General features: G+C 41.1%; 1 protein-coding gene across 1 annotated transcript; it reads right to left on the bottom strand.

Moving 5' to 3' along the window:
* Positions 1 to 174: 174 nt before the first annotated feature.
* On the bottom strand, positions 175 to 25,768 carry wasla (WASP like actin nucleation promoting factor a). Its single transcript, XM_069718712.1, is given in 12 exon segments — positions 175 to 1,624; positions 2,342 to 2,450; positions 3,195 to 3,542; positions 3,544 to 3,830; positions 7,833 to 7,986; positions 10,310 to 10,352; positions 11,327 to 11,528; positions 17,846 to 17,869; positions 20,717 to 20,813; positions 21,129 to 21,215; positions 21,657 to 21,791; positions 25,327 to 25,768. Coding segments are annotated over 12 exon segments (1,653 nt in total). The 5' UTR covers positions 25,432 to 25,768; the 3' UTR covers positions 175 to 1,562.

Here is a 25,768-nt window from a genome sequence, read left to right as displayed (position 1 = left end):
TCCACATAATATAAACATGAATTCCCTGGTTGTTGTCATATACTCAACTCCTCTTCCTCCTCGGAGTACAAATAAAGGGAATCTTTCATCTTGTACCAAAACTGTTTAGCGGAGGATTGAACATGAGCTTGACCACTGACAAAGAACAAAAGACCAACTTCTCTGTAAATATTAACATTTATTTAGGTATACAATTTAGTATTCTCATTGCTCCCCCCCGGCCCCCTTCCCCTTCTAACCCTTTTCACAGGTTTGATGTCAGTATCACGGCTTCTCAATGCAGCATTTAAACCTCGCTGGAGGACGGTAAAAACTCTAAGACGAACAGTTAAAACGAGCGTAGATTATTTTTCTTTACACTGTTTACAGACAAGAGGATCACAGGCATCGCCAAACCCACAAGCTGCTCCAAAATGCCACATTTGGTTCATTCATTATTTGCTTATTCTATTATTTTCCCATTAGGAGGCATTTACAGTCGCATTGCATAAACTCAATGTTTGTTTACAGAAGGAAAAATAAAGGATGAAGGACTTCATATTTTTTCAGTTTCTTTTTGGCATGATGCGAAACACTGTTGACGCTTCCTCCTGCAGAGAATAACAGAATGATGTCACGACAAAAACAACCAATAAGATGCAAGAAGAAAACTCTCGTCATTTCACAGATACCACACAGAGTGAGTTCATGTGTGTATTCAGCAAAAGAAAGTCAAACATTGTCAGTCATGTTTGAAACCACATTTAAAGGCTGTGATATCACAAAACTTTAAACTTTTTAAAAGACCTCATTTTCAACGTATCCTGCTTGACATAAAATAAAAACTATTACCGACGAATGCACACTCCAAAAAACTAAACCGAACTATCATAGAAACTGTGTGCACATAAACGGCTTTAATTACATCAAAAATAAAGGTTGAAGGATGCAACTGAATTGCCGCAATTTAGACATCGGATGTCTTTCTGGAAAAAAAAATAACACCACTAAACTACAATTAGTAGGAAACTCGAACGTACGAAAGGAAGTGCGGTAAGAAAATAGTGTTATTTCGCATTTAAACCAACCACTATCAAACACAAAGAGGATCCTGCCTTTTTGGTCGCACAGAAGTGTCCCTTTTTAAGTTTCTCAAAGAAGGAATGAATAAATGAAGACATAAACATGTTTCCCATGGAGCACACAAAGGTCTCCGACTCCTCTCGGTGGAGTGTTTTTATGATATTGAAAGCGATATTGAAAAGTAGCTGGCGGCGTCTCCACATTGTGCTGATGATGGATTTAAGTGCTTTTCTAGTGACATGAGGGAAGTGTAGGAGCTGTAACAGTGAGGATGTGTAGTGAACTGAACACATTTAAACTGATGAGGTATTGCACAGATTAATTATAATAATCATTAAAAAAAAAAAAAAAAAAGAAGCAAAAAAGGCCAAAATAAATATACAGCAAATTCATACAACATTTTACATTACAATTTTAGTCTGGAAGATTTATAGGAGATATTTTAGTGTCAGTGGTAGGTGCAGGATCGCGGTGAGGTGGTTGAGGAGAGGAAATCGTCACTAGTCATCCCACTCGTCGTCGTCCTCGAAGTCCTCCTCTTCGTCGTCATCCTCGTCTTCGTCTGGGAAGAGAAACATGGAAGCCATTTAATACGATGGAAAGACTGAAGAATACAGGTTTCTTTGCTGAAGGAAAAGTTTGAGTTAGATGAGGAGATATCATGTCTGTGCACCAAATATAAAACAACAACCAAAAACTGACAGATTGCAGTTTGTTATTCCATTTACTGGGTAAATTACCGAATATTACAAAACTATATGCAACTAGCATTACAAAACAAACAGTGGCGGAGCATCGACGAGCAGCTTCAGAAGTTGCCTTAGAATCATCAGTTTTTATTTTTTTATATTTAAGAAGTATCAAAAGTACCTGTGTTTCAGAAATAGTATTTTTATTTATTTATTAAAAAATGACTTATTAGCTAACGCGGTGTACTTTATCTTCCGAAATGTAAACAAACAGGTAAAATAACTGAGGTCAAATTGTAGTTCAGTGTAATTCACTGTATCCATGGCAACAGTATTTACCCTGCCACTTGTACCATTTTAAAGCTGTTCAAAGAAGTGACGATTTGACAAACCAAATCATATGACAGTTGTATCAATCTTATCCAAACAGGTTTCTAAAAATGTCAAACTATTCCTTTAATATCTGTGTATCTTGGGAGTTGCCATGTCAGATGGTGTGTGTGTGTGTGTGTGTGTGTGTGTGTGTGTGTGTGTGTGTGTGTGTGTGTGTGTGTGTGTGTGTGTGTGTGTGTGTGTCTGGTGAGGGTTACCTGAGGAATGGATGGCTTTGCTCCTCTTCTGCATCACTTCCATGAGCGCACCAACGATGCCCGCGGTTGCAGCCGGTGTTGGAGGGCCGGACTCTGGAAGATCCGGCACCTGGAGACACACAAACAGGCGGGTGCAGTATGTTACGGATCTAATCAGATATTTCATGTCCATAAAAAGTATCATGTATATTCATATGCAGTACCTCAGAGGGGTGGTTTGATTCGTGGTTGGCATTTTATTTTATTTTTTTTAACACCTGAACTATCACTACAGCCCATTTATTATTCTCACGTGACATTTTCATTTTAAAATAATTTGTTTGTCAAATAATAATGTAAACTTTAGTCTCATCTCTTATGTGTTCAGAACAAAGACTTGCATCAACGTATGGGTTTGGATACATTGACGAATAATGTGAAATGACACGCGGCTGTTTTAAGTTGGTCTATTCATAAACTACTAATTTGCATTTAAGCTTTCTATATAAAAAATGCTTTATGAAGTTGCAAATTGAGGTGCTTTTTTAAGCCATTGTTAATTGACACTTGCTGACTAGGCTACCATGAGTTCTTGTTTGTACTGAGCAGGTTAAACCACTTCATTACTTAACATACTGAGGAAAACCATCACAATGATTGTAAGGCAAGATCGAAAATTATACAATGCCTTCTTTGGACGATAGATATACTTATAAAAAAATGAATAGTTTAAGTCACACTGAATTGTAAGTCACTGTCATATCTTTGTTCAGCTTTAACCTAAAGGACGGAGTCTGTTAATGCAAATACTGTTCATCTCAACTGCAGGTAAAGGATAACATATCTGATGGGGAAATTATTGCAGGTCTCTTACAGTCTTGAGTTGGATCCCCTGTCGGATCTGGTCCAGCAGGGCGTCCCGTCCTATGCCGGAGGCCGGCGCTTTGTTGTTCTGCTCCACCTTCTTCAGCTGAGTTCCTCCTCGGATCTGCTCCAGCAGCGCCGACTTCCCGCTCGGCGATTGAGGCGAGTCTCCACCTCCACCTATGGCATCCAGCTCTGGAGGGGGAGGAGGGCCGGGCGGGGGAGGCGGAGGAGGAGGCGGGGGAGGAGGTGCGGGGGCGCTGCTTCCCGTAGACTGTTGGGTGAGCGGGGGAGGTGGAGGGGGTGGGGCCTGAGGAGCAATGGAGGAGTGTGAGGAGGAGGACGGGGGAGGAGGGGGGAGGCTGGTGGTGATGGTGGTGGTGGTGGTGGTGGGGGGGAGGAGGTGGCTGGTGACCCCCCCTGGTGGGAGGAGGTGGGGGAGGCGGGGCGCCCAGAGTTCCTGGCCTGGAGGGAGGCGGGGGAGGAGGAGCTGCAGCTGGGGCTCGGGATGGAGGAGGAGGCGGGGGAGGAGGGGCTCCTCGACTCCCTCTGGAAGGTGGGGGTGGGGGTGGGGGCGGAGCCGAGCTGTGGGGCGGTGGAGGAGGAGGAGGAGGAGCGCCACCACGAGAGGGAGGTGGAGGGGGTGCTGGGGAGAGATTATAAAATCAGGCCTGAACTGTAACATCTGTCAGCTTCAATACATTTTACAGGTAAACTAGATTAAGCTGTGTTGTCATGGTAACAAAACTGACGAGTGTGGGATGGACAACTTGTTTCTTTAATTAAAGGTAAAAGTTAAATAATGACTTGTGTAATATGGTGGTAATAATGTTGTGCTGTTATTTGAAGGGAACCCTTTACGCTGCGTATCATCGTGTTTTCCAGCGGAACATCGTTTCGCTCCGTGATGTCCGTTAACCTCATCCTGCCTCTTTTTTTCAGCGTCTGCTCGGAGGCCGTGCTGCAGCCGCTATACGTCACAGAGCGCAGTGAGCCAAGTGTCCTTCTCAAGTTATCCAAAACGGACTTTAACATGTCAGACGGTAAATAATTCAACATGTCACCTCCCACTTAGTCCTGCATTTTTCAGTTGTTTGACTGCATCGTTTAAGCCGGTCCGCCATTTTTATTATTATTTTTTTTTTTTTAGCACAAACTGCGTTACAAACGCATTACGTAAGTGTTTTTTTTTCTTTTGCAGATGAAAAAGAAAGGTAAAAGTTAAATAATGACTTGTGTAAGTCATTTTGTTGTGAGGAATAAAGGCAAAAGACACTAATGAGAGTAAAAAGGTTTGATAAATTGTCTGGCACAGTTTAAACGAACCCGAATATTTTTTACAAACTTGGAACCTGATACAAAACAGAACCTGTCCCTCAAATGATCAATAACTTTCCATCTTCAAAGACGGTACGCTTTGCTGTGTGGTCATGCAACTGATTATCAATTCTAAATAGACAGCTATGACTAAATATGTAGCTTTAACACAATTTGTAAGGAAAGAAGACAAAAATCACTGCGGCAGGTGTCCATAAGACTTTTTAAAATAATCCTACTTATTGAAAGGACTTCCACCCTTGTGTCTGTCTGTCTGTCTGTCTTTTTTTTTTTTTTTAACAAGTCTTGCCCCACGCTGAGCTCTCGCTGCTTCTGTTCTTTGATCCAAGAGTGCTATTTCATCAGCAGATCACTTTTAAATCTTGGAAGGAGGAAAAGTGATGAAGAGCTGCATAAAACAGGCTGTGTGTGTGTGTGTGTGTGTGTGTGTGTGTGTGTGTGTGTGTGTGTGTGTGTGTGTGTGTGTGTGTGTGTGTGTGTGTGTGTGTGTGTGTGTGTGTGTGTGTGTGTGTGTGTGTGTACAGTGATCAGCAGTTGTTGTGTTTTTTTACCCTGACAACATGTTGGAGTTGTTTCATGGATTCAGCTCACACACACACACACACACACACACACTTAAATCCTCCTAAATTCAGATTCAGGTCACTTAACACTGCTCTCTTCTGCTTTGAAACTTGCGCAGGTTAACATGAATAAAACATGGAGGGAAAAAGTCGGGACAGAACCAAGCACAGTCTGTCACGAAGAATAAAAAAAGTCAGACAGAGAGCAGTGTTTCATCTTCTCAACTCGCATCTGCTGTCTGATGAAAAAAAATAAAAGGAGGAAGGAAGGAAATGATGGTTTAAGATAAAGCTCAGAGAGGAATCATGATTTTATAAAAGGTGAATAACTCGGACACAATCTTTCTGCAACCTGTGAGGCCTGCAATAATCCTGCTTATGTCTGGCAGTTATATGGATTCTTTTTTTCTCCAGGTAATAAATAACTTTTTTCTACTTTAGCACCTGAGGCTTGATGCTACACTGCACGACACACTTTAGGGTTTACATTGGCCGGTTAAAGTGACATTGATCAACAGTTCAACAGATGACGGGGTACTCCTCTGAGTCTTATTAAAGGAACACGACCAACATCTGTAAACATTTCAGAGACAGAAAGTTAAGTCCGTATTTAAAGTCAGGTGGATGAATTGGGGATGTTTCTTAGCTCATTGGAATTTAACAAGGATTATTGTGATATTTGTGATTTAAACAGGAGAAACTGATGGTGGGAAATGTGAAGCTGCTACTGTGACTGCTTCCTGAGGATGAGAGAGAGCAAAGAGAATCAAAAGATTCGACAGGCTTGTTACTGTTGGGAGTCTCGTCGTCTGTCGCTGTGCTCACATCACTTTTACTTAAATTACACTCTTGCCGCGGCTGTCGTAAAGGACAACAAGCTCGGCAACAGCAGGTCAAGCTGGATAGACGGCAGGATGAGTGGAGAAATGAAAGGACTGGCATCCGATCAGCTTTCATTTTAGCCCCAATACTGATCTTTGGGATCTGATCGGGATTTCTGACATCCAACCTTGAACTTTGGTTTAGTTTTAGTGTCCATCACTTGGTGAACATTCTACTCACAGCATTTTGCAAAGGAAATGAAAGTCTGCTTTAAGCCAACATGTTATCAACAGCCGTCTCCAAAATCTGTTCACGAATACCAGCCTGGCCTTCAGACATTCAGGGTGAGGAGGCTCCGTTCGGCGAGGCTCCATCGTTCTGACATTTACTGTAAGAAGTCTATTTATTCTGACGTATTTGCACTCGCTGGAGTGAAAATTGTAAAGACAAGCCTCCCCCCCACACACACACATTTAAAATCTCCCTTCCTGCAACCTCTGCTCACACTGTACGGGTTCATCCACAAGCCACCAGGTGGCGCTCAACACTGAACCGGCTCCTGCTCGGCTTTGTCTGCTAACAGGGCGGCACGGTGGTGCAGTGGTTAGCACTGTCACCTCACAGCAAAAAAAGGTTCCGGGTTCAAATCCGGTCCTGGGCCTTTCTGTGCGGAGTTTGCATGTTCTCCCTGTGCTTGCGTGGGTTCTCTCCGGGTTCTCCGGCTTCCTCCCATCATCCAAAAACATGCATCTCAGGTCAGGTTACCTGGCGCCGCGCTAGTGGCAGCCTGCTGCAGCATCTCCCCCCTGAGAGCCCCCCTGCTGTGGTGAAGAAATTTCCCCTCGGGGATTAATAAAGTGTATAAAATTAAATTAAAAAAAAACTCCAATTTGGTTTATTCAAACAAGATGGCTGAGTCCTCAGGGGCGACATAAAGTAAGAAATGTAGCCGTAGTTTGTGCAATTCTAAACCTGAAATTGTACAGCTGGCGTTTATAGATGATAAAAGTAATAATTGAAAGTTCCAATTATTCCTGACTAAACAGATAAGAGGCTTTTCATATTGACAGTATGCAGCATTTGAGTGCCTCCACTGTTACAGTAAGAATTATAGCCAATAAAGTGCATTTATTTTTTTGAAAAGAAATGACAATGATTGTTATTTTATGCAGTATTTCTGTTTTTGCTGTTTTTTCCTTAAAAACTAAGCAGAACCCTGCGTGGACGGAGAGAGTTCCTCGTGTTGTTGAGAGGTTTCTTTATTATTGTATGTTTCATAGTTGCTGATTCTCAGGAGATATTCACACTCGGTGTGATGAATCAAGATGACTGATTAACCAAACTAAGAAGCTCATTTCCCACATTTAGGAATAAAGAGATACAAAAAATTGATTTCCTCTAACTCCACCTTGTAGGCAAGATTAAACGACTGATCGTTTGTTCTGTAAAAAAAAGGGAACACCCTCAAATTTACTTATATTGTCAGCAAATTGAAAATCCAAAGATATTCAATGCAGTGAAATAAAGGGAGAAATGCTGAATAGCTGGCGTAGTTTGTGGAGTACTTCAACAGCAATGAACAAAACAGTTGTGGATTCATTTTCTGTCCAACATGTCAAATAATGAGCTGAGAAAATACACTGCATCTGTGTGTTTACATCAAAGATGTGTAGATAATCAGCAATAAAAATCATTAAGAATAAAACAACCTCAGAGACATTCAAAGCGCTGCAAATTAACATTCTGGGGACAGTGATTGGAGCTTTATTCTTCAGAAGAGTTTGATTATTATTTCAGTTTGACACATCAAAGGTTTCTGTGCTGCCTGTGTGTGTGTGTGTGTGTGTGTGTGTGTGTGTGTGTGTGTGTGTGTGTGTGTGTGTGTGTGTGTGTGTGTGTGTGTGTGTGTGTGTGTGTGCCCTCACCCTGCCTCCTCAGCTCGTTCTTGACAGCCTCCACCCCTCCCTTCTTCTCGATGAAGTCGTAGATGACCTTGGACGTCTCTCGGTCCTTCAGCTGAGCCTCAGAGATGCCGCACATATCGAACAGGTTCTTCAGCTCGGGGTCCAGGTTGTTCAGCTGTTGACAACATTGTGAATATGTATAAGTGAATTTTTGTAGTCCACTAATTGACACATCATTTACCCGTTAGACGAAACAGATACTGCCTATCGTCATTGTTTTGGGATATAGTGTATAATGTGATGGTTGTGGAACTGTTTAGTAACCTTGTGAAAATCTACAGCTGAACAAAAATTTGACTTTAGAAGCAAACCAATAAGTGACATCACAGTAGACTGCCGCTTGTTCCAAACTCCTGCTGGAAGTTTTTGTGGATACTTCTTGTCCTTCAGCAAATAAACAAAGACACCAATGACACCGATGAGATGTTTTTGAGAATTTTGAAATCAAAACTTAAAGGTTCCTGCTTCTCTTCTCTCTGATTGACTCTGTGTGCGTTAACTTTGAGAAGCTTCGAGTGTGTGCTTCCTATGCCGTGAGGGTAAAACTCCACAGCAGTCAAAGTGTCAGTATGACACCTGGTGGACAGCAGGTAGAATTTCAAGCTGTCTAAAAACCAAATCGACACAAACTAACTTATCTCTGCTGCTTATCACAAAATCGGATGTTCTGCAGCGCTGTCATGCTGCAGTGCATTCTGGGACCTGACATGTTGCCGTGTTATCGGTTCATGTTTTCGGGACGGTGAGGCTTGGTTGGTGGAGTGGAGAGAGATAATTAACAGGCAGTGACAAGCAATCAGCCTCCTGCTCATTAAACCCTTCAGTCTGAACGACTCGTTTTTGTTAGCGTACAACTTAACGATGACACGCATCAGCAGTTCCAGTTGCTACTGGAAACCGGTCTCCATTTTACAATTACAAAATATTTGTCAAACGTGAAAAGAGAACACTGATAATACAGCTTCTATCTGTTTACTTAACTGCAAAGACGTCCTCACCTACAGTCGCTCTCTCACTGTCAAACATCAGATAAAAGCAAAGATTCCCCAAAATAATATTTTTACAATCCGTTTTGTCTGTTATATATCTACTATAACACCAAATGCTACAATTACTGATAAATGATTATGCTTAAATTATTCATATGTTGCCAAAAAATGTTTGACTGGCAAATATGTGATTTCTGAAACCGATGTGACGTGATCAGCTCTGGCGAAGAAGTCTGGATATGTGATTGTGGGACTACAGAAACACCGCAGTGTTACAGAAAGATGCTTCCATTAGCTTGTAAACAATCTTCAAGCAGATTACTCAGACAAAAAGCAGCGCAGTTTGATTTTGGCCCGTTGGCGACGCGTTTGGAACAATGACCAGCTGCTTTCCTGAAGATTTTGTACACTGATTTAATCAGAAAATGTTTACAATATTTTATTGTCTGACATGACACCACATCACATAACAAGGTTATACCTTTTTTTGTATAAACACAATAGATGAAAGCTCGCTTACTTTAATCTTGCTGGTTGTGGAGACGACCACATTGTCGGTGTGTTTGTTCGTTTAAAAGCCTATTCAAGGGCTAATCTACGGCGGTGTTCCAAATGGCTTCCCTCAATACACTAATAAATAGATGCATGTTAGGACTCTTACTTGTGTAACGCAGGAATTTTCGATTGGGTAGTTTAATTTTTTTTTAAATTTTTTAAATCACTGCTGTTTTGTACTGACCGCAAATATCTGCAGCATGTGAATGCATCACCCGGCGACATATCTACAGCCAATGGCGTACTTACCTACTAACTAAAAAATAGTGAGTGTTAGTAGATAAGCACGCCATTTGGAACACAGTGAATGTCATAGCAAGATTGGAAAATGCACGGAAAATGTTGTCAATTATTAGCTACAAATAGTGCTTACAGATGCAAGAGGCACACATTTGCATGTGCGGGCCAATGGATATATTAGCAGCATCTGAACCTGTGTGCTTAGATTTATTAGGATCTCCACATTTAACAAATATTATCACGTCAACTCAACTTTATTCATGAGGTGCAGAATGGAGGTTTGTATTTTTGTGCCTCAACAATTCATAGAGTAGAAGAAGTGCCCTCGAAAAGCTTGTATTTATCTTCTATATTAATTCATTTCTGCGGTACACCACACCGTAATTGGTTAATGAGGCTTCAGCCTAGTTCTCTGGAACATTCTGTGTGTGCAGCTTCTCAGACGCAGAGAGATGTTTGCGAACATGAGCAGGAAGCAACAAGAGCCTATTGTGTGATTTCATCATGCAGCCGCCACCACACAGGTCACTATTGTGCTCCTGTGAGTGTGAGTGTGAGTGTGTGTGTGTGTGTGTGTGTGTGTGTGTGTGTGTGTGTGTGTGTGTGTGTGTGTGTGTGTGTGTGTGTGTGTGTGTGTAAAAAGGGGGTACTCACATCAAAACCTGTGTTAGGATCCCAGCCCACGTGACCGATGTGCCTGAAGAGGATGGGACAGTTATGTGGTGAGATCATCCACACACACACACACACACACACACACACACACACACACACACACACACACACACACACACACACACACACACACACACACACACACACACACACACACACACACACACACACACACACACACACACGTGTCTGCATATAACTATACAGAAGTACATTGACTGTGCTCACATGTGCACGTGGGTGACCATGTGCGCATGCTAAATAGTGAGCCCCCTCCCTCTCACACACACACACACACACACACACACACATTCATCAGTCCCAATCTGACAGTGCAGTCATTGAGCGCTCTCAGACTCTAACGTAACATGTTTATTGCAGCCATGAAGCAGAGTGTTCCTGCTGGATCAGACAGTTGAGACAACACAGAACCCGAAAGTCACGGGTACCACCACCACTACTCAGTTGGTGAAAACAGTTGTATGACAACCACAAGTTTGTTGCACAAAGTAAGTACAACAAACTTGACAGTGATGAAAGATAGATACTATCAAGTTGCAGTTTGCAATCTCTGTGATTTTCAGAGATTTCTGGAGTTTGACCCACTGCTGGGACTAAAAGTCTGGATATTTCTATTCAATTTTCAAAAGTTTTTTTTTTTAACTGCTGTTTTGTGAGTCCACGCACACTAGCTGAAACAATCAAGAAAATGAACTGATAAATCAAGACATAAAAGTCAACTTGAAATTATTTTGATCATAAAAATGCCAAACATCCTGCTGCTCCAGCTCCTCTGGTTCAGGCAAGGATTTTCAGATTCTCTCAGGAATCATGTCACATGAATAACTGATTTACACGAAGCAAAACAACCTCACAATCTGGACAAATTGTGATGGGCTTTTTTTCTTCTTTTTTTTTCAGGGTCAATACAATTATTTTGTAAATTAATAAATGAAAATGGATCATCAGATGGGAACTGCGTGAGGTGGGACTCACTGGAAGTTGCTGGGTGTGCCGATGTCAGCCTTGGTCAGCTTCTTCTTCTTGCCTTTGGTCTTCTTGTCCTTGCGGTTCAGGCCGCTGTGGCTCAGCATGTTGTTGAGGTGGTACGGCTGCTGGTGGCTGTGGGAGTTGTGGAATCGGACGTTGTTGATCTCCGGGTTCTTGATGTCCACTGTGGCCATGTGCAGAGCCGGGCCTGAGAACACGGGAGGTGGGGGGGTGGGAAGAGAAGGGGTAGTCAGGGAGAGAAATGTCCACGAGCTGTGGTGGATTTTGGACAACTTTCCCTTTCAACAAAACTTGACAGTTTTGGCTCCAGGGCTCTTAAGCATCAGGGTTTTTTGTTCTGTGCAACATTTTACTTTTCAGGGCTTTTTTGGGGGGGTTCATAACTTAGCATTTTAAGGCATTTTACAATGCTTTAACGCCAAATAGAGTTTCAAAGCTCTTTCACTGTGATACAAACCGAAACATGAGACATATGAAGGAACATTTTTTTTTTTTTTTTTTGCAGTGTCATGGTTCAGTAACAGATTCTTCAGTCGCCCCAAAAAAACACAATTTTATGGGTAAATTAAAATTTTAACTACACAACCCTCTTTCAAGATATACTAAATACTATTGGTATTGTACAGTAGAAATAATTTGTTTTTCATTGTTGTAGAGATGTGGATAGTATTTCAAGTTTACTTGAACTTTAAAATAAGTTCTCAGTCAATCATAGCTCATCATGATGGCTTTTGACCCGAATATTTAAAAAAAAAAACAACCTTCAAGCAAAGTCCCTGACCATCTGCCACAAGAGGGTGTCAAGTGTGAGAAATGGATCTGAACCATCATGTTGTCTCCTGTGCCCAGAAATGTCAGAGCTTACAGACATAGGGTTAATGACTGAGCACCGTTACGGACATTAAGTTTGTTCCCTGTCAGGATGGTGACTGAAGGGAAAAAGTTACTACAAATAAAGTGGGTTTGGATTCATTGTCTGGCCAGTTCAATGCTGCCTGGTTTGAATTAAGACTCCTCCCTGTCCTGATTTAGTTTTTTGCTGAAAGTGTTATTTGGAGTTCTTCACACACAGCTCACCTGGCTGCAAAATGTCGGAGAGAATAACTGATGCAAGCGTTTGAAGAATTTCAGCAGGTCTGACAGACTGAGGGACATTTCTATTTATATTCCTCTTTGAATATGTTACCATGGTTATGTTTTACATTAATTACAGCGAGTTAGCCCTGCGTGAGCGAACGCTCCCCTTTCACTTATCTAAATGAGGTTCAAGCTGGTGGCCAATCCAGGATAAAGCAAAAAACTGCTTTGGCCAGTAAAACATGCGCAATTGCACATTCCTGGTATGACGAGAAATAAAATAGTCACCCCGCGATAACTTCCAAGAGATATTGCCTCCTGTCGCTGGGTATCATAACTGGGTTGTGTTTTGGCCACTAATAAAACTCGGGACTTGGGGGTTCGGTTACTCTGGACTTCCTGGATAATATCTCATCGTCTCACTGGAACCATAATCAATACGTCGCCACCAACACAGCCTATTTGACTTGTTATATTGCAGAGATGTTTCAGGTCTGAATGCACACTGCATGTTTTGATGCATAACATGAACTGTCCTAGCCTGAGAGTTTTTACCTGCCACAGACGATAAACAATACTGCTGGCTAGAACCAATGGCACCAGTGCTTGCTATAGCCTGTTAACACTGACTTAAAGGCCTCACAGAAGGACCGAACCGAGTTGCCTACCCTATGTTGCAGTTTAATCTGCATATTATATGACGTCGCCCCCTGAAAGTCCATAGTCACAAAAAAACATGCAGGTGGAAAAATAATAAGGCCTGTCTGATATACCTGCTTTTGTGGCTGAAGCAGCTACAATAGCAGCCGTAGTCTTCACAGTCTCAAGTCTGGTTTTAACAGTCATAAATAATCCAACTGACCACTCTTGACTCTCACACACCATCATCAATATGCCTTTAATAATCTGTGTCTAAGGGATAAACATGGCAAAGGGCTGCTTGTAAAGTGTAAGAGTAATTACCAAGAGTAATTTCATCGGTCTGCACTGAGCTTTTATGATCCATCCTTTTCTAATGTACATGTTGACCAGTTCTTCTTCCACCCCTCCTGTTGGTTCCAACCATTCAATCTTCGAATTCTTTGTAATCTAAAAAAAAACAAAAACAAAAAAAAACGCAGCAACATCTGACATAACCACTAATCCACTGCTAATCCTAGTCCAAATCCCTCGTCCCCCCCCTTTGGATACCGGGTTTCTACGACAAGACCGACAGGCTTGCTTCAAATCTGCCATCTCCTGAGGATGAGGACAGAGCTGGTGGTTAGTTTCATACTTTCGAGCAAAGCTGATGGGATCGCTCTATGGAGGCCTTTGTATAAAATGAGTTGTGGTCCGTTTTGAATCTTACTAAAAAGGAGAGCTGACATTAAATGCCTGATAAATCATGTCTACTTCTTGGACAGACAGCAAAAAAAAAAAAAAAAAATAAGTGATAAAAAAAAAAAAATCACTGCTGAAATTTAGCAATGGAAAAATTATACACAAAAGCCAAATTGCTGATTTTCAGATTTGTAATTTCAAGCACATCACACAATATAAGTTAAGTTCTTGTTGTCAATGAACATTTCTGCCTGATGAAATGTGTACCATGGCTCCACAGGTCATTGCAATATAAATAAGTCCTAAAATTTCTAATATGATTTTGCATAGTTACATATTCTTCTTAAATTGATGTCAGGAAAATATTATTATCAATATTATGAAATGGATTTCAGGACTGTAGCCAAGCCATAGTTGCTTCAAATATTGGCATCATATTAAAATCAATGCAGACCTTGAATGAGTTTGGGATCATTTTTAAAGTACAAAGATGAGGATTTCGGGTAGAATAGAGGAAGAGGGTGGAACAAATATTATATATAATATAGATATAGACTTTTAAACCCTTATGAAACTGAATAAAGTAAACTAAAAACTAACGAGTTTTTGTAGGACATTTGAATCGGACAGCATTAGGTTTAGTTGGCTAAACGGTTTTGGCAGCTCACAGGCCAGCTTCCTGAGGACATATGCTGACCAGCATCCACAGGCCTCCAAATTTACTGCACTGCTTACAGCTGCTCTTTCAATGTTGCACTTGCCAGGATGAAACTTGCAATCTTGGGAGTTCAAACATGATGTATAGAACTCGGGAGGTTAAAACTGGCAAGAAAGGCAGGATGCACTTCATTCAAACTCCAAATAACTTTGATCTCTGTTGTCAGCACATTTGAATCTGAAGATTGCTAACTTTTGCTTCTACAAAAACCTCTGCGTTCTTCTCCAAAACAGATTTGACATGAGAGAACCGACAACTTCACTTCCTGCCTGGCTCAATCCAGCATCCATTAAAGCTGACCACATTCAGCTTCTCAATTAACATGATTTGTGAAGGAGCTTTAACTTCAGAATGCAGAGCAAGCCTTTCAGCATTCACAGGCAATGAGGATAATCCATTAAGTATCAACATGAGCAGCTTCTTCCTCAACAAGAGTGTTTTGTTGTTGATGTTCTCACAATCAGGACAAGAACAATACATTCAAAGAGGAAGGAAGAGGCAAACATACATCTTCCCAAGCAAAAAGGCAAATCCAGAGCTGCACATGTTGCACTGTTGGGCTTTTGTTTCACAGCTGAAATGTCAGAACGGATTTGTGCCACTGGAGAGAAACTTCAGTGAAAGAGCAAATTCAGGCACAAATCCATGAAGTGAAGCGACGACTGATCTGTTCAAACCATCCTGGGTACACTCTTTACAGCGTCACTGTTTGCCAACAGTCCGAGGGGCTCAAAATAAAAGAGAAGTTTTTTGGGACGACATGCAACACAGCTACAGAGCTAAAGGACCAAAATACTCTCTACTTTGTTCATGGCAGTGTTCAGGTGCAGCCAAACACACTGAAATAGCATTTATGTTTTGGAAAACTAAGAACAAAGCAATGTCCTCAAGATGCTGCACAGGACTAGTCAATTTTTTCCCCAGATTGCCATGGTTTACTTTTCTTTCAGCCTGATATACCAATCTCTGCCTCTACCATTCCATATCATAATATATCCCTAAGCTCTGATGTTCCCAAAGTTATAACATAAAACAAACTGGCATCTCACTTCAAACCCATTCATTTTAAGAACTGGATAAGGGACTCCATAACAGTGCTTATTCATTTACATGAAAATGGGACCCGGCCCACAAACCAGAGGCCGGACTCTGATGTCCCCATAAAAGTTTAAAAATGTATGACAATCATCAAACATGTCTGCAATTACATATGTCATATGAACAATTTTAATTACATGGCTTTAGTCTGTGGCAATGCAACTACGAATCTGTCAAGTGTGTGTTACACTGATGCTCCTGAAATGTCGCAGGTTAATACATATTTTATTAACATATTTTAGGGCCTTCACTGAAAGCTGCATTATTTCACAGCTGTGAATTCCAATGCAGTTCAGAGTTTTGGGGCATTTTAGTGTCCTAAATCCATTTGAAATCCCCCCTGGGAAAAGTGTTGTGGTTAATCTAACACGTGTCATGAGTGACCACTTGTAATTGAATCTCAATTCCCCATTCCATATGCAAATAAAAATATACATCACGTAAATAAGCTCATGAACGTGTACAGAAACTCATTTTAATACGCTGTCAATTCGAAAATGATGACGCATTTGGTGCCTGTAAATGTCTAAACACTAGAGTTTGTAATTCACAATCTGAACTGTCAGACACGACCCAATCAAGTAGGTTCGGCCTCAGATTATTTTATTATTCCAGTGGGTTTGAGAGGGTCAGATAAATAAATGATTGGTGCAATTGGGCAGAAACTGTGTCAGAAATTACAGACTCCAAAAAAATTACAAAAAAAACTTTAATAAAATCTTAACCCCAGTGGAGGCTTTGGTGAAACAAACCTCAGGTAGACGTCTGTATTTGTATTAATTCAGTAAATGGCTACTTTATAGCCAAACTGTTCGCAAATACATCCGTCTTACTTTCTGTAGCCTACAGTCCAGCACAGATAATTTCTCCAATGAATTAACCTGGAGCCCCGACCTATTTTCTTTTGCTGTACCACAGTTTGCCACTGGGGTAAATTGGTAGCAAGTTCAAGGCGGTGGAACCTCATTCAGCTCTCTTGAAAACATCCATTGCTCAGTACAAGTTGAAGACCATTAACACGTTGATTGTTTGACAATTTTTTTCTGTTGCTCAGATGTTTCAGTGTGGGGATATGTTGTTTTCAAATCACACTATTTTAATTAAAATGGTCTAATTAACAATAAAAGATGATCAAACGTTACACCTGTCATCATTAACTTCCTTTCGATGCTTATTTTGTCAGATGATTTTGCAAACAAAAAGTGAGTAACTTGACTGATGTGCCCTGACGTTTTTAAAACTAAACTTATTCATGCGTTTAAAAAAAAAAAAAAAAAAAAAGACATTCATTGGCGATAATGAAATCAATTCCACGCAAAACAAGATGATGAGCAGCAGTGACTGTGGGGATTACAGATTAGGCCTAATGTGCAGCACAACGAGGTTTAAAGGGGGAACGACAGCAGAGACCATGTGGTCTACATATGGCACAGATGGGCATCCTGCTGACCAGATTAACCTGCGGCAGACTCCGCCACACATCAGTGTGCGAGTCATCCTGTCTCTGAAACAAACACCAACGTGTCAGGAAATAACACAACACCACACTGCAGTCTGCTGCTGGCATTTGTAATCCACACATGCATACATGGTAATACATAGTTGGGACCCTCCAAAGCCTGTTGCTCTTAGATGTGTATAGTGGTCCGGACTATGTTTCACCACGTGTCTTTTACAATCAATACAGAGCCCACACCCGCAGATCGCTCTCAAAAGTCGCCTTATCACACAACATACCGTCAAGAAGAACACAAATTTAAAATGGGAATAAAATAGGATACTCAGTTCCTAAAAGAAAAGGTGGTGAATGATTAGTCTGCACATAATTTGTCATATGCAACTTCCACATAACGGTTTAATGCAGAAGAACAAACCTGATGGTCCCGCTGCAGTGAATCAGTGAAAGCCACGAGAGTTTCTTCTGTTCTGTTGCTTTTTTTAAAAGCGATCTGCTCAAAGTGCATTTGATGCCCACAGTTAGCAATAAATATGTGGTTTTGAACAGAACTCTGGAACCCGAGATTTAATTCAATTCAAATAAGTTCAGTTTTATATATAGCGCCAACGCGCAAAATAAGTCTCGTTACAGCACCTAGCGTAGTAGATAGAGTCAGAGTGAAATATTTTCAGCAGTGTTATGAGTTATGGGTGGAGGAACCGAATGCTTGTGTTTGATCTTGTGTTCTGGCATTATTGAGGAATGAGTCAAAACAAAAAAAGAAACCATGTCAGTGAGCTAATAGGGAAAAAGACGAAGCTGCTTTATCAATATTAAGAATTCAACATACCATTTTTAGGGTCACCTCTTTTCTCTGCAAAAGAAATATTAACAGATTATAGTTTCAGAACAAAATCCAGAGTCAGCTAACTTTAGAATGTATGAAATGGAAGTTATTTGTTGATTCTAAAGCAGCAAGAAGAAGCAGGAATTGTTCAAGAGGTTTGAGGTTTCGGTTAGTATGATTCTGAGATGGTCAGAATAAATATTTCAGTGTTAAAGGAGAGTGTCGAAGCCATCAAAAGAAAAAACATGCCGTCTCACGCCTTTCTATGCAGCCGGCAGAGCAGTCTGATAGAACGTTCGGGAAGTTTTTGACGGGAGCGGATGAGGAGGAGAAAGCAACAGTCCAGACAGTTGTGTCTGACATACACTTGTTTCCCACCCACTCCACCACCACCACCACCACCACCTAGAAAACCTTCTGTGTCCCAGCTCCGTGAGCCTTTGAACCCTCAGTGATCATCACAGTTTGAGGACTGCACTTCAAAAGACTGGCGTGCTGTGAGGAGCTGGAGGGAAGCCAAAGAGGAGCCTCACTGCAGTCATTTACTGCCATAGAGAAAAGACTGACAGTTTTACAACAGCAGCTCAGAAGACGCCGAGCTCCCAGCAGCAAGGAAAGGAAGAAAACTGTCCCAAACCAAACCTCAACTCGTGCCCTTGTTGAAGAAGAACACCTTAACAGATTTACATGTTGGCTGTTTATAGCTGGTGGTCCTAATCTGGAGTGATTTATTCCCCTCTTGTACAACAGATGTGCCCATTCACACAAGACAGTTGGTCTTGTTGCGACTGTTATCAGAAGCTACAGTCTGCAGTGCATCGCTCTGAATGGGGTATTAAACCACAGGACAAATACAGTGGTGTGAAAAAGTGTTTGCCCCCTTCCTGATTTCCAATTTTTTTTGCATGTCTGTCACACTTAAATGTTTCAGATCATCAAACAAATTTAAATATTAGTCAAAGATAACACAAGTTAACACAAAATGCAGTTTTTAAATGAAGGTTTTTATTATGAAGGGAGAAAAAAAAATCCAAACCCACATGGCCCTGTGTGAAAAAGTGTTTGCCCCCTCCTGTTAAAACATAACTTAACTGTGGTTTATCACACCTGAGTTCAATTTCTCGAGCCACACCCAGGCCTGATTACTAACACACCTGTTCTCAATCAAGAAATCACTTCAATAGGACCTGCATGACAAAGTGAAGTAGACCAGAAGATCCTCAAAAGATAGACATCATGCTGAGATCCAAAGAAATTCAGGAACAAATGAGAAAGAAAGTAATTGAGATCTATCAGTCTGGAAAAGGTTATAAAGCCATTTCTAAAGCTTTGGGACTCCAGAGAACCACAGTGAGAACCATTATCCACAAATGGAGAAAACATGGAACAGCGGTGAACCTTCCCAGGAGCGGCCGGCCGACCAAAAGAGCCAAGAGCGCAGCGACGACTCATCAGAGGTCACAAAAGACCCCACGACAACATCCAAAGAACTGCAGGCCTCACTTGCCTCAGTTCAGGTCAGTGTTCATGACTCCACCAGAAGAAAAAGACTCGGCAGAAATGGCTGCATGGCAGAGTTCCAAGACCAAAACCACCGCTGAGCAAAAAGAACATTAAGGCTCGTCTCGTTTTTGCCAGAAAACATCTCGATGATCCCCGAGACTTTTGGGAAAATACTCTGTGGACTGACGAGACAAAAGTTGAACTTTTTGGAAGGTGTGTGTCCCGTTACATCTGGCGTAAAAGTAACACCGCATTTCAGAACAAGAACATCATACCAACAGTAAAACATGGTGGTGGTAGCGTGATGGTCTGGGGCTGTTTTGCTGCTTCAGGACCTGGAAGACTTGCTGTGATAAATGGAACCATGAATTCTACCGTCTACCAAAAAATCCTGGAGGAGAACGTCCGGCCGTCTGTTCGTGACCTCAAGCTGAAGCCAACTTGGGTTCTGCAGCAGGACAATGATTCAAAACACACCAGCAAGTCCACCTCTGAATGGATGAAGAAAAACAAAATGAAGACTTTGGAGTGGCCTCGTCAAAGTCCTGACCTGAATCCTATTGAGATGCTGTGGCATGACTTTAAAAAGGCAGTTGGTGCTGGAAAACCCTCCAATGTGGCTGAATTACAACAACTCTGCAAAATGAGTGGGCCAAAATTCCTCCACAGCTGTAAAAGACTCATTGCAAGTTATCGCAAACGCTTGATTGCAGTTGTTGCTGCTAAGGGTGGCCCAACCAGTTATTAGGTTTAGGGGGCAAACACTTTTTCACACCACTGTACATCTGGAATCTGTGCCATCTGTGGAAGCCATTCTGGTCCTACATTTTGCATAAATATGTTGATGCAGATCCCCTGTTTTGCTGAATTTTTTTGCACTGTACACAACCACACAGAGTCTTAAAGGCATGTTAAATTAATAACAGATGATTCATCCAAATACTGCGTGAACATATTGTTTTTGCGGATGGAAAAAATAAATAATCCTGCACACTTAAACCTTCAGGTGTTTTGACTGTGTTGAATCTTTTACTTCCTTCTATGTCTTTTTCAAAGTTTATTCAAACATCATAACAGCACATGAGGAAATGGCAACTTAATCATTAATGAGGGATGTTTGTTGAAGTTGTGGCATGCAAATATCCACTCTCCTTCACATGACATGAACTCTTATCTTTCATTCAGCTATTAAGCTAAACTATGCATATCTCACTGATCTGATGAAGCTGGACATGACTGTGGCAGACTGGTTTGGGACTTCATATTCAGGCTGGGTTAGTAGAAGAGGAGGCGAGTTCTCCAGTTTGAGGTGCTAAAGTTTCGCCACGGCTGAGGAAGCAGATGAAGAAAAACTAAAACTGTGATACTTGCCTGTTTTCCGCTGCCGTCGGTTGAGCAGGTCATTGATGGCGGCTCTGAATCGTTTGGCTTCTTCTTCACTGGCGAAGTTCAGGCCAATCTGACAGCTCTGAAAGGAAGAAGAAGATGCAGGAAGTTTGCACACATCGTTACAAGGGAGGGTGTATAAAAACAAACATTTATCCTTACAGGTAGTTTAAAACAATAATAATAATAATAATAATCATAATAATGATGCCAGATTAAGCACATAGTCACAGTTTAACTATGATAAAACGTGAGATCAGACCTGAATGTGAATATGTGATTGTGTGTAAGGGTCCCTGATTATCAAACCTTATTAAACAGACGGGACCTGATCAGTGAGGCCAGCTGCTGTGGACATTTATGCTTTTGAAGTAATCAAAAAGAGCTGGACACTTACGTCTCCTGCAAATGTAATGAAGTAGGGTCTGGAACTACAGATGGAGAAGTTGTGGTACAGTTCTTGTTCAAACATGATTTTACCTTCCTGCAAAGAACACGAGACAGAAAACATCAAGACATTGAGGAGATTCTTCCTGAAGTTCAGAAGGAACAAACCTGTGGAATATTCCCTGGTTAACAATCATCAAAGTCCCTTTGTATCCAAATGAGCTGATTCCTTTAAATTAAGTCACGATGCTAAAGCTCAGCCAACTAGCAGCTGATCTACTTTAACATTCTGCCAGAAAGTGAAGGAGCACATTTCCAAAAACACCAGACTAATCCTTCAAGATGCCATTATGTTTAGTTAAAGCTTTAACCTTCTGAACCGCCAACTATTTTCAGGGTACTTTTACTCCCTTCACTTTTAAGCTCATATCTTGGTCATTACAGGGGCTAACCCTTCATGCTATTCCTTGTTAATTCACGTCCGTCGGGTTTTAACGGTTGATAGATCAGTCTCCATTTCAAAATGAGTCTCACTCACCTTGATATCAAACACTCTGATGAAGTAGGATCTCTGTGGGTTGTCTTTAACCAGGCAGGCCACTCCACAGCATCTTTTCACCCAGCTGCAGCTCCGCTCAGACCCGTACACCTGGACCACCGCCGAACACAGGGTCTGAGCACACAGAGAAGGATAAGAAGATGATGACTATCATCAGCTGTTTTTTTTTTAAATACTTAAAAATCTGTAAGAGCAGTACTGAAGTTGCTCAAACAAAAGAATTTTAACCACTTGATCTTCATCCACGTGGTTCCTTGTTAAAAGGGCTCCAAACTCCACATGAACGGTGTGACAAAGTAGCAACGAAGCAGCCGATCGTGAAGAGGAAATGTACATGATGCAAAACCGTTAAACGGCGATAAGGGCTGCTCACCCATGAGAGACCTTTTGAGATTACATTACATTTATACAGAGGACTTTAGTGGACCAAAATCAACTTGACAATATGAAGGACACGACAGAGACAGAGTATCTGATATTTTACCACGGTGTTTTAACCTTCATTTCTACAGAGCAGGAAGCAGGAGTCCCGCTGCTGTCCTCAGCACTACGTTGTCCTCGGACTGTTCTGGTTTTGTGGTTTTGAGGTTTCTGCAGAGGTCGCACTGTGTTAAATCCCGTGCCAGAATTTGCTCCCTCTGCGGCAGAAAGTAACTCTGGCCCGCTGGGGGAGGAAAGAGGAAATGCCACTGAGCCTGTTTCCTCCTCTGTGATTTATAAGCAGCGGGTCAGAAGAGCAGCAGGAAACACTTTTCGCCACGAAATCACTGCTCAGCATCACACAGGCAAGGTCATAGGTTGGCCGTTAAAAGCGTCATTTGGGCTATGTAAATTCTCACAGTGAGGAAAGTATGCAGCAATAAATAGAGCCCAACGCTGCAGACTCAGACTCCCCTGCAGGTCGCATTGGCTACTCCCTTAGTGTCTGATAACTACCAACTTGAGAAACAATACCACTAATGATGATTTTTATAACATAATTTATCATCTGTTAGACTGAGCCTCAAGGCACATATTGCTTTGAGTTAGTGCTAAAAATATTAATGAAATTACACATTGGTCGCTCAACAATTAACTCATTTCGATAAGTGATCGCTGTTTGCTTCTTAGATGTGAGGAGTTGTTGCTTTTCTCTTTTATATCATTGTTACTGAAGATTTCTGTTGTTTTGGACAAAGCAAGCAATTTGAAGACAACGCACTCTGAAGTATAAACTAAAAAAAAAAAAAATGTCCACCGGACATTCATATTAAACTTAAACATCAACCATTAAAGTCAGCAGCGTATAGCAGTTGACATTAAACCAGCAATGATACTAGCACTGCAGCAGTTTGCAAAAATGTTCTTGTTATATGCCCCCAGATAAATCCATCACAGAGCAGCTGTAGTAATTTGGCTACAGATATAAAGGGGCATTGCAAAAAATATAAATCATTTTAAAGGTGATCTTCATGTTTTTCATTGACTTACTATAAAGTTGGATTTTTTTTTTTTTTTTTAGAGGACTGGAGTTAGGTAGATCAGCAAACTAACTTCAGTTATATCTATTTGACAAAAACTTTTGCTTTCTTTAGTGGCAACTGCCAAAGAGAACAGGAAAAATATCCAGAGACAAAGCTATGTAAAAAAAGAAAACTAAATAATACAGACATTTTGTTTTAAGAAGTCAAATTTTGAACAAAGCATGGGTTTCATTATCTTTTTTCCAGTAGTTTTCCATGAAAGCTGCAGCACAATCCACCACCTGGTCAATAAACCACAACTTTGTTGAATTATAAGCCAGTCTAAAACTAGCAAATGTATGATTTGAATTAGAAACTGTTTGATCAAACAAGATTACAAATATAACCAAACATTGGTCAGCTTTTCATTTTCTGTGATAGAGTTCAGCCACTATCAAAATGCACGTCTACTCGTCGATGCGAATCAGTCTTTTCAATATAATTGACTGGTCTGACCTCGGCGCTCTGGTGTGTTGCCCTGCAGGCAGCTGCATCTCGCTGCTGACCCTGCAGGCTCAGCTCCAGCTCAGCCTTTGAAAACCTGCAGTAGCCGACATTAAAACCTGCTGAGCTGTCCTGCAGATATCGCAGCATATCACCTCCCAATAGATCATTAAACCCAATACTCGCACATAAGAGGATTTTTGTACCTCGGTATGAGTCAGTGTAAAAGTGCAGGGAGGATAAAAACACGTTCAGAGGAGAAACATTTAGATGTTGCTGTGTTCCAGGTTAAAAAGGAATATTTTATGAGTTCGAATGGTTTGTGAAGCAGCCCTGCAATGTCTACGTGAAATCCATAAAAAAACAACTGACTTAATTTGACAATGTTCATGAAAAGAGCGTCATAGACTCTTTCGTATCGCCATACATCGAGGACAAACATAACCGTCTTTGATGAAGTAGAAGGAAATGCTGCACTGCAACAATTCCTTGCTCCAGCAACATTTTCTCAGATGAATCAACACAGTTAACCATTTCAAGCTGGAAAACAGCTAAACATACGGTTTAAAAAAAAGGGAGCGGAAAAAGTGGTTATAAAGGCTAGCTTGAGCCAGTTTAAAACTCGGCATGTTAAAACAATTATTGGAAATACATTAATCCCAATGTGTCTGGTGTACCACCTGGAACCCTCCTGGGGGCTCCTGCAGTTCAATGCACATGTATACTAGTTACACTGAATCTAAAACTCCATTTGTATTTATTTAGCCTATATAATATCCATAACAGCACATGGTGACATCTTTTAATTGCTAATTTTGCCCAAAAATGATACTCTGTTTATAATGACATAAAAACATAGTAAATCTTTGCTTTGAAGCTGCAAACTGCTAATATTTGGCCATTTTGGCTTGATTGTTGTCCAAAAATCAATTAATTGTCTGAATCTCCCATCACTAATTACAGATATAAACACATTATAGCATTGCACTACACTATTTCTACCCTATGTATGTTTTGCCTAGCCAACAGTCCAAATTAGTTTTACTATTGCATAAAACCAAGAAACCCTGTAAATATGATAACCCCTTAGATTAAATACAACCGGTTAATTCTAAAATTGTTGAAGTAGACCAATATGCGATTTCAATCAAATATCTTGTCAATTCTTTCAGGGCTTACTTCAACTAGTGTTTACTATTTTAGGGTCTGGAAATGTACATAGGCCTATTTTCAAAATGTTACAGATCTCAGTCAGGGAGAAATACAGCATGCAAATTATTGTTACATACGTAAACCCTTAAGAAGAAAATATATTATTTTAATAAATCATCGTTATTTATGTCTGACTTTCAAGATTTTACTTTTTATGTCTAATCACTATTTGGATCACTGAGCCCTCAAACTACAAGCCAATGAAATAACCAAACAAAGATATGACGTCGCCATACATTAACAACAAACAAAATATAGGTAAACATGTAAACAGTAAACGTAAAGAAGTACGAATGGTCACATATGTCTTGAGTATCGCAGTGCCCCCGGTTTGAGTATCACGGTGGTGTCCAAACTGGTTTATGGTGTTTCATTTATACTGAGGGAATAAGGGAAGCATTAAGAAGTAACACATGAATTTCTAATATATCTGGTGATTGCACCTGCACCCAATATGAACCTGCAGGTGGAAAACAAACGGGGGAACTTACGGCGCATTTCCTGCCCAGGTAACCGAAGAGGCACTCGTTCTCCTGCGGGGTCAGGAGCAAGGAGCCGACGTTAGCAGCCCTGCGGGGCGGCTGGTGGCTATTCATGGCTCCGAATTATTATAGTAAACCCCCAAAACGATGCAATTATCCCCGGAATGGGCTCAGCAAACACTATTAATTACAGAAAATCCATGCGGGCTCCGGTTGCTGTGGCCTGCAACCGGTTCATCTCCGCTCGGTCCAACTCCGGGCAGGAGGGCGGAGAAGGAGGACGGGGGTAGTGTTCCGGGCCTGTTCCTGCTCGAGAAATAACCTGAACTTTTCCGTTGGGTGTTAAATATAAAACTAAGGACTCGCTACGTGGCTATTGGCGGATAGACGCTCAACTTTTATTCCTAAAGTACAGCAGCAGCAGCAGCAGTACTGATGCGTACATCCAACA

This window comes from Brachyistius frenatus, unplaced genomic scaffold (genome assembly GCF_029030835.1).
Source record: "Brachyistius frenatus isolate BFR_SWC_R1_liver_20210118 unplaced genomic scaffold, ASM2903083v1 Contig_197, whole genome shotgun sequence".
NCBI classification, from domain to species: domain Eukaryota; kingdom Metazoa; phylum Chordata; class Actinopteri; family Embiotocidae; genus Brachyistius; species Brachyistius frenatus.
Note: the sequence above shows the minus strand (reverse complement) of the source record. Positions and strands in the feature narration are given on the sequence as shown.